The sequence below is a fragment of the Diabrotica virgifera genome, chromosome 4, assembly GCF_917563875.1.
Source record: "Diabrotica virgifera virgifera chromosome 4, PGI_DIABVI_V3a".
Lineage (NCBI taxonomy): Eukaryota > Metazoa > Arthropoda > Insecta > Coleoptera > Chrysomelidae > Diabrotica > Diabrotica virgifera.
In genome coordinates, this window is record NC_065446.1 from 160,065,708 (window position 1) to 160,079,060 (window position 13,353).

The 13,353-nt window shown below is 33.7% G+C and overlaps 1 protein-coding gene and 1 long non-coding RNA gene across 2 annotated transcripts; one reads left to right on the forward strand and one right to left on the reverse strand.

Moving 5' to 3' along the window:
• Positions 1-1,642: 1,642 nt before the first annotated feature.
• LOC126883202 (uncharacterized) lies at positions 1,643-4,220 on the forward strand. Its single transcript, XR_007697558.1, has 2 exons — positions 1,643-1,982; positions 3,938-4,220. It is a non-coding gene; the product is annotated as an uncharacterized LOC126883202 (long non-coding RNA).
• A 6,170-nt stretch (positions 4,221-10,390) lies between these two features.
• LOC126883203 (uncharacterized) lies at positions 10,391-11,652 on the reverse strand. Its single transcript, XM_050648458.1, has 2 exons — positions 11,528-11,652; positions 10,391-11,340 (listed from the first exon to the last, which is right to left on the reverse strand). The coding sequence occupies exon 2, from the start codon at positions 11,156-11,158 to the stop codon at positions 10,394-10,396; it is 765 nt and encodes a 254-aa protein (XP_050504415.1). The 5' UTR covers positions 11,159-11,340; positions 11,528-11,652; the 3' UTR covers positions 10,391-10,393.
• Between the last annotated feature and the right edge of the window lie 1,701 nt (positions 11,653-13,353).

Here is a 13,353-nt window from a genome sequence, read left to right on the forward strand (position 1 = left end):
AAATTCAATTATCTATTTACTACAAAACATGTCAAAATTTACATGTGAAAACAGATGACCCTAAAAATGGTTTTTCGTCTCCTACAAAATTCATGAAAAAGCAGATAGGAGGTATTGTCACATCACCGACGATATACCAGAAGTATATGTGGCCATACCAAATAATACATCCTTGATAAATATAAACATTTTTATTGCACAAAATATATATATTTCTATATATATATATTTTTTTCCATAATCATCACTACGATGATGATTCATTTGTATTGAATTGTACATTGCAATTCTCTGATGTTTGGGAAAAAGGGCTTAAGTCAGAATTGCACATCGATAATGTTTTGATGATTTCTGGACCAGAAAAATCGGCTCTTTTTATTGGTACATACAGTTTAAGTCTGCAACACTTTTTTTATGGTCCAGAAATCATCAAAACATTATTGATGTGCAATTCTGACTTCAGCCCTTTTTGCCAAACATCAGAGAATTACAATCTGGTCATAACTGACCAATGAGCAATTTTAATTTAACCTAAATTACTACTGTTCCTTAAAATGAAGAGCTTACCCTATAGCGTCTCTTATCTAATCTAACAAGATCGTGCACTATTCTAACATACACAGGCACACAAGCACTACGCTCTGCTTTTCACTATCACCTATCACTCAAACTAGTTCAAAAGGCTTTGTCCTCTTCAATCTTCTAGTTTGTCCAGTAGTAGATATCGAGGAGCTGGATTTCCTCAATATTCTCATACTTATGAAGTTGTTGTTGCTCATGACCTCCTGCTATCTTCTTGATGACTATATTATCCAGGTTCCATTCCTAGGTCTTGATATTTGTTTATAAAGTAATATCTTATTATGCATCGACAATGTGGAGTTTCTTCCAACTAGTCAATACACTTTTTATAGGTATCTTTCTTTTGCCTTTCATAGCCACAACAAGGCTATAATACGTTTCCTTCCTGGTTTTTTTGTAGACCACTTTCAGCTGATTCTAAAAAATTAAAATGAATGGTAATTTTTCTATTCTTTACAATTAAAAATCAAAAGAAATAGGAAATAGGTACTACTATTTACAGGTAATAATATGCATAAATAATTCGTTTCCTAAAGAATACAGAAAATTGAAAACGTTTTTATAATACTTACATAATTGTTTAAACAAAAGAGACCCAGCCAGAGCAAAACTAACAGACAGAACTGCAAAAAAGCCACTAATTTCCATTTTCCCACCCCCTTATCTTATATGCATTTTCCAATCAAAATTTTTAGGTTGTCATGAACATGAAAGACTCAACCTCAACAAATAATAATAAACAAAAAGCTCTACAGCTCTACTTCCACTTCCCGCCAAATGGACACAGGTTGGTGACACTGAATTCACGCCAAATAAATGAAAAAATAGAACAATTTTCTTTTTCGTCAATTTCTTCACGTGAAGTTTATAACGAACAAACTTAGATGTCAAAGTGTGCTTTTACACGTCAAATTTGGCCTTGAATAACTTGGTCAATTTCTTGTCCAATTTATTGTTGATGTAAAGTGGACTTAAGCTTTCCCTATCACGGCTGGATACAACCACTCAGCCGATTTCTGCTGACAGCCAGCCGCTATGGTCGTCCGAACGCAATGTTGGTGATTTAATTAAACTGATTTTTGTGTTTATTTTTATTACAACTTCTAATAAATTATACAATATCGATTCACATAATAATAATCAAGATGATTTTATTTTCATTGTGGAAGAAGGAAATGTATGTAAATCAGAATTAATAAAAATAATTATATAAAATCATGAAGTAGACACACAATAATCAGAAAACAATATTGTTTTAAAAAGAAAACATTCAAAAATATGGATTGGTGAAGAAGTAAAAACAAAATGAAAAAGTTTACTGAAGAGTTTGAACAAGAGGTTAATCAGTTTTAAATAAATATATCTATTATATTACCTACATAGTTGAAAACTTTTGATATGTAAGTAAACAAGACCAATCAATAACAAGACAAAGAAAAGTTAAATAAACACATGATAGGATGATAGCTAATGAAACAGAAAAAGTGGACTATTATTCAATTATGTAAAAATTTGTTAATGTTGGGAAAACTTTGAAAGCCTTACAATACTGCAGTAGTAAAAATGAAAGATTACCCATGAACGAACATATAAAACACGCTGTATTTTTCTGTCACCCTGTCACAAAAAAATGGCCAAAGCAAGTACATGTAATACTTATAAGCAGTCCTTACAGTATTGGTACTAGTTCATTATTTTCTGGAACATAGAAAAGATGTGTTTATGATTGATCGCTCATGGGTAATCTTTCATTTTTCCTACTATATTATATAAATATATTCCAATCCAATTATTGGTACCTATATTGAAGAGTAGGCTAGGACTAAACCAATTGGTTATATCAAAAGACAATAATTTTTTAATATTGTACAGGGTGTAACAAAAATACAGGTCATAAATTTACTATGAACCTAACTTATCTTACTATAAATGTGCACATAAAAAAAGTTACAGCCATTTGAAGTTATAAAGTGAAAATCAATTTTTTCCAATATATCGAAAACTATTAGAGATTTTTTATTGAAAATGGATATGTGGTATTCTTATGGCAGTAGTATCTTAAGGGCACCCAAAGTCCCATTTAACGACAATGTTAACATTATGTCACATATATCTGTAACCAAAGCACTTAGAGACCTAAGTAATTCTTTTTTTATTTTGAAACTACATTTTAGTGCGGCGTACATTTTTGTAAAGTTGGAGTGAAAGAAACTTTTATTTTAAAATTTTTTAAAATACTCCTACAAAAAAACCCAAAAAAGTTTAGATTTTATTTTTTATTTTACTTGTTTTTGTACATTTTGCAATAAAACTTTACGCGGCACTTGATATTGTCCATCTACAACTACTGTAAAAATTTGGACCTTCTCTCATCTAAGGATCCAGAGATATTTGACATCAAAAGTGAAAAACCTAGTAATTTGGGAAATCGCAAAAACATAAAACACTCTAATAGGCTATAAAGCTACCGGTACACAGTAAGTTGAGTGCAGACGTTCAGAAAACAAATAATTTTGACATATTTGTATATGGTTAAGTACGATTATGGAGACTTGGTAATAATATGAAAATTTATTTATGATTTACATTTTTAGGTATATTTTGAACCATATTAAAAACGAAGCCATATCTCGATAAAAGGTGCCTTATTGAAAAAATACAAACGAGGCAAACAAGTTTTAAAAACACTGTGTTCAACTAATGGTACCGCAATAATAGTTTAATTGGAACATACACAAACATTTGGGGGGTTTAAAGGAACCAAACCCCCATAAAATTTTTATGTAAATGTATTAAAAAAGAAGCCGCAACTCGATAAAAACTGCTTTATCGAAAAAAGAAAGCTTTAAAAATATTGAATTTAACTAATATGGTACCACAATAATTTAATTGGAACATACACAAAAGTTTGGGGGAGTTTAAGGGAACAAAACCCCCATAAATTTTTTATGGGGTGCACAAATTTCACTATAATTTGAGATTTTAAGATTTTCCTGCCATAAGAATGTCACATGTCCATTTTCAATAAAAAATCTCTAATAGTTTTTGATATATTCGAAAAAATCGATTTTCGTTTTGTAACTTCAAAGGGCCGTAACTGTTTTTATGTGCATATTTGTACTAAGCTAAGTTAGTTACATTCAAACTATTTTTGGTCCCAGAATATGCGATTTAATTTATGACCTGTATTTTCGTTACACTCTGTATAATTTATATGGCAAAATTGAAGTATCCAATAACGGGAATAAAATCTAATTTTAATATTTGTTATTACCTACCTTTCTCATATACCTATGTATATGAGAATTATACCTATACCTATATACCTATGTATAAATAAAAAAATTAATTACAGATATTGCAATCATGTAGATGGAATCCCGCATTCTTTAAGAAAAAAAAAAGCAATTTCCAGAAGGATATAATAAGAAGCAATAATAAAATAAAGTAGATAATGCAAGAAAGAACAAAGCCATTATTTAACATAGCTCAACAACTTCACATAGAAAAAGATGAGGAAAGGGCACAACAGAAGTATGCCAGATAAAAGGGTAGAAGGGAGACACAGATAAGAAGTGGATTTATTCAATTTAAAAATTAAACTGCAAATGACAAATAAATAAATAATAAAAAAATCATAGGTGTATATTAATCATTTGTCTATTTCCCCATGTCCCATAACACAAAAATATTCTATAAGGTTAGAAAACATCTCCAAAATTATCTTCATTTTGATCTCTCCCTCTCTCTCTCTGTGTGTATGATATGGATTATTTCTGTGCGATATAACAATTGAATCAGTTCAAGTGTGTTCCACTTACATTATCTAAAATACAAAACCTCTTCTTCCATATACAAAAAGGATGTATTTATGGTTAGTTTGGATGGTTTAGTGAACTCATTAAAAATAGCGTCAGTAGATAATCAGACTGTCCAAGTAACAGATATTTGTTACCATTACTACCATTTGCAAATTACTACGATTTGAATTTAAACAGCAATAATACAGAATTATTTATATTTGGCACAAAAAATATGTATAAAAGTATTGTTTTAAAGCAGTGGTTTTCAATGTTTTTGAGCCATGTACCACCAAAATGCTTATAATTATTTTTGGTACCACCTAACTGAAGTATCTATAGAGGTAGGTAATTTAATTAACTACAAATATGCCCAATTTTGGCTGTGGTTTCGCGTTTTGTGTACCACCGCACCTAATGAAATGTACCACCAGTGGTACATGTACCACAGATTGAGAACCCCTGTTTTAAAGTATTTAAAACATATCCAGGAAGCATCACGAAATTGTCAATCAGTCTTCCCATATCCTATATATTTATTGAAAATTTTGAGAATTTTATTATACATGCAGTACATGTTTTAGATGTTTATTGTTTTATAACTTTGTACAGTAGGAAAAATGAAAGAATACCCATGAACGATCACATCAATCACTTATTTTGTATTTGCTGTCTTTCTATAACAAACGTTTGTTATTTATAGAAAAAGACAGCAAATACAAAATAAGTGATAGATGTGATCGTTCATGGGTATTCTTTCATTTTTCTGACTGTATCCTTTTTTTACAAGGTACATTTTTGAGAATCATGAGCATCTATAATCTGACATTCTAGCTACACACTATAGGTTTGTATTCTCAAATTATGATCCAACATCTAATTTAATATTTGATAACTCTGCTCAAAAAATTACATTTAATAAAAACAAAATAACATATAATTTATGCTTAAGAATTTTTAGAAAGACCAAGATAAACAGTTTACACAAATTGAAGATATTTTAAGTAATCTTAGTATTACTCTATAGAAACAAATATTCTTTTTTATTTATTTTACGCTGCAACCACAAGGGATATTAGCGACATAAAAACATAATACAGGTAAAGTTACAATAGCTGACAATATAATCTAGTGTCTTTTAGATAACTTACATTCATGTTTACTCCTAAGGCTTCCTTTATATACTTTGGGATATTGTGCTTTTTATTGTAGCTTCATATATTTTGCACTGAATTAATATATGCTTCACAGAGAGCTTTGTTTGGCAATTTTCGCATATTGGTGGCACAGTTCCCGTAAAGAGGTGCTTATGGGTGAAGTTACTGTGTCCCAGCCGCAAATGTGTTATTTTCACTTGGTTGGGTCTATCCGCTGTTGGCCGAAGCCACGGTTTCACTAATTGTTTAATTTCTTTGAGTTTGTACTCCACTTATTTTGCCACGCACTTAACCCATTATATTTTATTTCTGACTTCAAATCATAAGTAGAAACCTCGTTAATATGAATGGAGTCCTGGCAGAAGGATGTCAAGCAGGCTAGTTGATCTTCATCATCATCATCTTGGTGCTACAGCCCTTAAAGAGCCTCAACCTTCTCAAGCGTTCTACGCCATTCTGTTCTGTCCCTTGCTTGCACTTTCCAGTTAACAGCTAGTTGATCTGTTTCTTTTATTTCCTTGTATACCCGAATGCGATGGGACAAACATAAAGTCGAAAGTGACCTTATTTTCAGTTAGGGTCGCTATTTCTGATTGAATAGATTGAAAAGCGACATTTGAATTTTGCAGAGTTACATTAACGAGAAATTATGTAGAATAAAACAAAAACGTGAAAGAAAATAATTTATTATAGAATAGAATTGAAATATGCTTTATTGTTACTGAAAATTTTACAATTTTCTAGACAAAGCTTACATAGTCAGAAAAATAGTAAATTGTAATCTTGTTATTTAATAACAATAACAAATACAATTTACTGAGTTTAGCTAAAACTAAGTCTTTAAACTGAAGATTCACTAATTCTGTAACATGGTCCAATAAATGAGCACGTAAGTCTTTATTAAAATTGAAAAACAAGTTAAATTCCTTGCAGCAATATCTTTTAGGAGTTTCATATTCTATATAGTTTGTATGCACGTTTCTATTGTGCCGATTGAGTCTGAAACTCCTTATTACACTCACGGCAAAACACTCCCATTTTCCTGTATTTTTTAAGAAAGAAATCCACAATAATTATTAAAATACGAATCAAGACTGCCAAAAAATAATTTCTTAGGGTATGTTATGTTATACCATACCAAAACAATCAAACATCAACAGCACAAATCACATGTGAGTGGTGACGTCACGGCACGATCTGCGAAGTCCTCCTTTTAGGCGGTCCTAATATTCTGGATGTCATGGAATAACCCAGAAATGTCTGGTGACATCTAGAACGTCAGAAAACTATATAAACATTATGTGTTTGACATTCTATAGTTCAGTTGTATTTCAGTATTTGAAGTTAAAAGTTGTCATTGTGTAAAAGTTACTGTAATCCTGTTTGAGTTAAATAAAGTATTTAAAAGAAGTGTAACATTGGTGACAGCGGTGGGATTGTATAGCCATACTGGATCACCTCTTTCGAAAGTTGTCCCTGTAGCTTGCACATCGAACCTGGACTTGGCTTTATCACTTTGAAGCTTCAAACTTTTACGAGCAAATTCGTGGACTTTTTCCAGTTTTTCTCTTAAGCTTTCTAGGTACGTCAGGGATGAAGGTTCTTCTTCACAGGTAGGCAATTTTCCGAAAATAAGATCTTGAGGAAGCTTCATTTCTCTTCCGGTGATCATCATTGATGGAGAATAACCGGTTGCTTCATGTTCAGAACTTCTGTAGGCTAACAGGAATAGAGGTATTAGGGTATCCCAATCTTTTTGATTATCAGCAACAAACATTGAGAGGTATTGACAAATAGTTCTATTATGTCTTTCGATCATTCCGTCTGATTGTGGGTGGAGAGGCGTAGTTCGAGTTTTCTTAATACCCAAGATTTTCATTAATTCTTGCCATAATTCGGATTCAAAATTTCGCCCCTGATCAGAATGCAACTCTAAAGGAACTCCATGTCTTGATACGACATGTGTTATGAATGCTTCTGCTACAGTCGTCGCTTCTTGATTAGGAAGAGGTGCAATTTCAGGCCATTTTGAAAAATAATCCATTGCAACCATTAAGTACTTGTTACCTCTCTCTGTCGTTGGAAGTGGACCGAGAATATCAACTGCAAGTCGTTCAAAAGGCTCTCCGGAAAGATATTGTGCCATTTTACCACGACTTCTTGTTCTAGGGCCTTTTCTACCGTTACATAAGTCGCATTTCTTACACCATTCTTCTACATCTCGGCGACAATTGATCCAATAAAATCTGTCTCGAACCCTGGCCAGTGTTCTTTTTACCCCAAAATGTCCTCCAGACAGGCTGCTATGAAGTTCTTGCAACACACTTTTAATGTGTGATTTTGGCAGTACCACTTGTTGAACTATACGTACTCCATCGGGACTTTCCCACTTCCGATATAATAGACCATTCGAAAGATGCAAAGATTCCCATTGAGCCCAGTACGCCTTTATAATTCGACTATATTTAGAGGTTTCCTGCCAAAGAGGTCTTACTCCATTTCTAAGCCATTCTCGTATGACTCTTAAGTCATTATCTTTCTTTTGACTCTTCTTAATGTTTTCCAGGGAAGTCTGATCATTATCTTCTTCCTGTTCAACCGTGGTCATGCAGAGACTTACTTCTTCAGTTACGCTCTCTTTTTCTTCAAGTCTTTTACAGTACTGGCATTGTCGTTCTAAACAGGGTCGCCTAGAAAGAATATCGGCATTGTTATGGAGACGCCCTTTTCGATGTACTATGTCGAAGTTATACTGTTGGAGTCTCTCTATCCATCGAGCCACTTGTCCTTCTGGCTTTTTAAAATTCATTAGCCACTGCAAAGCGCTATGGTCTGTTCTGATTGTAAAATTTCTGTTATAAAGGAAGGTATGAAAGTGTTCTAGGGCTTTTATAATAGCTAGGAGCTCTTTTCTGGTAACGCAATAATTCTTTTCTGCCTTTCCTATGGTTTTACTAAAATATGCAATAACTTTTTCTTCACCTTCCTGTTCTTGTGATAATACAGCGCCAATACCATGCTGAGATGCGTCACAATCCAACAGAAATTTTCCATCTTCTCGTGGATAGGCTAGGATAGGTGCTGTTGTAAGTAGTTTTTTTAAATCTACGAAGGCATTTTGACAATCCGGTGTCCAGTCAAATTCAATGTTGTTTTCGGTTAGTCGATAAAGAGGCTTAGCGATGCGGCCAAAATCTTTTATGAATTTTCGGTAATATGAACAGAGTCCAAGAAAACTTCTAATTTCTTTTTTATTTCCTGGTTTAAGCCAATCTTTAATAACTGAAATCTTCTCTGGATCAGTTTTAATTCCATCTGCTGAAACGATATGTCCTAGATAGTACGCTTCTCTTTGAAATAGTGAACATTTCTTATAATTAAGCTTTAAGTTGGCATTTCGCAGTCTTTCAAATACCTCGCTTAAGTTTTTCAGATGTTCATCAAATGTTTTGGACATAATCATTATATCATCAAGATATACTAGACATGTTTTCCAAGTAAGTCCTCTTAAAACCATTTCCATCAGGCGTTCAAACGTAGCTGGAGCATTACAAAGACCAAATGGTAGAACCTGAAACCTGTAGAGACCACGGCCAGTTGAAAAAGCTGTTTTATCTCGATCATCAGGATGTACTTCTACTTGCCAGTAGCCGCTTTTTAAATCTAGAGTCGAAAACCATTTAGCACCTGATAAAGTGTTTAGTGTATCATCTATTCGTGGCAATGGATAACTGTCCTTTTGTGTGACATGGTTTAATCTTCTGTAGTCTACACAAAAACGAGTAGATCCGTCTTTCTTAGTTACTAAGACTACTGGTGAACACCAGGGGCCCGAAGCTTCTTCGATGATATCGGAATTTATCATGTCTTGTATTATGTTTTCAACTTCTTTTTGTCTAGCAAACGGTAATCTGCGTGGGGCTTGACGAATTGGTCTTGCATCTCCAGTATCGATTCTATGTTGAACTAGACTAGTACGCCCTGTAGATTTCTCGGATTCAAAAATGTCGTAGTTTTCATTAATAAATTCATTAGCTTTTTCTACTTCTTCAGTTGTTAAGTGATCAACATTTTTGATCAGTTCTTTCGCCAGGTTAGCGTCAACTTGGTAACTTAAAGCTGTATTCTTTTTCAAATACTTTTCGCACTTGATTATTTTTTCTATTGGCGTACAGAGTGCTATTTGTTGTTCTTTCTTCAACTTAAAAGGCTTTTTGGACAAATTAGCAACCCTTACTGGAATTATCTCATCTACATTCACGAGGCATCTGGCTATCAAGATTCCGTCATTAACAAGTTCCTCGCTTTCAACAACGCCGAAATGTAAACCTTCAGGTTTTTGACTCAGTCTCGCCAGGACTATACTTTCAGAATTTTGAGGAATTTCTGTATCTTCACTAACTATAACTCTTACTTGAGGTGTAGACTCTTCAAAATTTAGGACTATTTCTTCATTTTCAATAAACAAAATTTTATTTTGAAGATCTATGATAAATTTGTTTTGCATAATGTCCATTCCAAGAATGCATTCATCTTTAATATCGGCTACAAGAAATATGTGTTTTATCAAGGTGTTGCCAATCTTTATGGTCGCCGTTACTTCTCCATGAATTGGAATAGTTTGACCTGAAGCTGTTTCAAGAACTAAGTTTGTTTTACATGGCTGTAGTTTTCTGTTCAGAAGTTCTTTGCGAACAAAAGATCTTGTTGCACCGGTATCAATAAGAAAAGTGCATTTTTGATTGTCAACGTAGCCCTTAAGTAATAAGTTCTGTTCATTTTTGTTTAAAGTATAACTGCGAATTTGGGGGCTTTTATTAGATTCAGCCGACGCCCGCCCCTTAGTGTCGACTTTTATTCGTTTCCCTGGCTATTGTTTGAATATCTGTGGTCAGTTGTAGGAGATCGACTTCTTACATACCTATCTCTACTAATATTTCTAGTAGGACTATATGATGGGCTTCTGGATGTCGATCTAGGCGACCTTCTGACATCATTATTGTATTCTTCTTTTCTCGCTTGGGATCCACTTCTACAATTGACCTGCAAATGTCCAATTCTTCCGCAGTTAAAACATCTTCTGTTTTGATTTTGAGCTTTTTGTTGATTTTGTTGAAGATTTTGGAGTATGTTCAACATCTGGGACAAAATAGGTTGTTGATTATCTGTGGTAGGGACTTGTTCATCTTCTCGAAATCTGATTTCTTTTAATCTTGGGCGAGATCTTGAAATACTTTTAGCCGCTTCAAACTCCTGGGCTGAAACTAGTGCTCCATTTAGCGTTTTGTGGTGTTGTAATCGGAGAGCCTGTTGCATTTCGATATCATGTAGTCCGTCTATGAATGCCTGTATACCGATTTGTTCAAGAAAATCTTTAGGTGCCTGAGGGTATGCCAAATGTAGTAATCTTTTAATATCAGCTTCAAATTCTTGTAGGCTCTCGTTATGTTTTTGATACCGAACTTTAAGCTGACTTTGAAAAACCTGCTTCAGATGTTGTTGGCCATATCTTGTTTCTAAAGCTTGAACAAGTGAGTCATAACTAGGTGAATCCTGAGGAAGAAATTGAAGGACGGTTGCTGCCTGACCTCGAAGCGACACCACCAAGGAAGCTGCCATTTCTCTTTCAGTCCAGCCATTTGCTTTAGCTGCAGCTTCAAATTGGAAACGATACGTTTCCCATGCTGTTTGGCCATCGAAGGTGGGTGGTTTCAAAATTTTGCTATTTCTGATTGTGCCTGATTCAAGAAGATTTAGGGGATGTGAAGATGAAGGGGCTGTTTCAGATTCGACATTCGTTACTGAAACAATACGAGATAAAGAATCTTGGGTATTAATTTTTCGTTCTAACATAACTATTTGTCTTTCTAAACTAGATTTTAAATTATCTTGTTGTTGCTTTAAATCATTTTGTTGCTGTTCTAGTTTATTATCTAAATAGCTTTGTTTTTCTTCTAATGTGTCTATTCTACTATTAATTTGACTTACCTCTAATGTAAAACTTTCTTGAATTTGTGACAAACTATTTATTATTTCTACCTCTACTTGTCTACGCCTCTCCTCCTCTTCTTGCCTACGTTTCTCTTCATTTTCTTTCTCTTCTTGCCTACGTTTCTCTTTTAACTCTTCCATTTTTAAAAACCATTCTGGTGGTCCGGATGTTTCCATTTCTTTCTCGAATTTAGTAGATCTTGTATTGACCATATACAAATTACTTAATGTCTTCTTATTTTCTCTTACTTAATGTCTTCTCCGTAGATTGTTCCTACATAGAAAAAGTCCCTCGACGTGAAAGAAGAAGTAGTCACGTACGAGAATATTCTGGATGTCATGGAATAACCCAGAAATGTCTGGTGACATCTAGAACGTCAGAAAACTATATAAACATTATGTGTTTGACATTCTATAGTTCAGTTGTATTTCAGTATTTGAAGTTAAAAGTTGTCATTGTGTAAAAGTTACTGTAATCCTGTTTGAGTTAAATAAAGTATTTAAAAGAAGTGTAACAATACTTATTAAAATAAAAGATTTAAAATGATTATGGCATTGTTGTATGCACTGTTGGATCGTTTGTGTGACGTAGATGGTATAAATTGTCTTGATGGAGTGTAACGTGGTACGTTAACCCTTAGCATTGAACAAAACTTCTACGAAATCCACAGAGAACGGCAGTTCTCACCAGTGGCGCACAACACCCCTACAAGCGACACTATATATACACGAAATTTTCGATTTTCTAAACCTGACGGAATTGAAAATTGGGCCAAATCCTATATTAAAGTTTAGGAAAAGACTCGTCCATCCATATGTTACTTCTCCATTTTGGTCCAAGGGTGTGGATTTTACGGCCCTTCCCATTTAAAGCCTGTTTTTCGTTCTCGTCCCCAAAACTCCCAAAAATTTCAAAAATTTAGCCCGACCTTTGCGGCTTCTGATAGCATAGATCATTACCTTTCCAACGCATGTTTAATTTTGAAAATCGGTTATACCATTCAAAAGTTATCGAGCTCAGAAATATGACTCAATTTTTATTTAAAAAATGGAAAATGTTTGTGGATATGTATGTATGTATGTATGTATGTATGTATGTGTGTGGAAAAGTTAAACCGATCTGAATTTTTTTTCTGTGTTTCAAGAGGGTGTGAGGGCCGATTCAGAACCGGTCTAATTTTTGACTTCTGACTACCCGTAAGTTATCTAGAGGACTAGGTAAATACAAAATAGCATATTTTTTGGGCGTATATATCTTAGGTTCAAGGAAAGACAGGAAAACCGCAAATACACCAAATCAATAGGGTTGAGTTAAGCTTTCAAATGGCGTTCAAGCGATCAAGCTGAGACATACGCAGTGCTCACCATAGCCAAAAAACTGAAAAATTAAACTTTGAAAATTTTGGTTTTTCGACAATTACTCAAAATTTCAACCTACGAATTTCGCCAATAACTGAGCGTTTGTAGAAGAACTCAGGACGCGTCTAACGGTGTATACCTTATATCTGGGAAAATTCGAATTTTTAAGTTATAGGCTTCATAAGTATGATCAAATCTATTTCTTATGGGAAAAAACGGTTTTTCAAGGTCAATAATTCCTGTAATACGTTCAGTTATCATAGTCGATCGTGGATGCATCAGATACTACTTGTCAATACGTTTCCAATTCATGTTTAGTGATCAACATCAGGTAAGCCGTTCAGAAGTTATAGAGCTCCAAAAGTAGAATGAGTCCAGGAACTGAAATTTTTCACTTCGCAGTTTTTACAGAATGGATCGATTTGCTTAAAAATTTGACAATAAGTAGTGGATAGTCCAAGGAT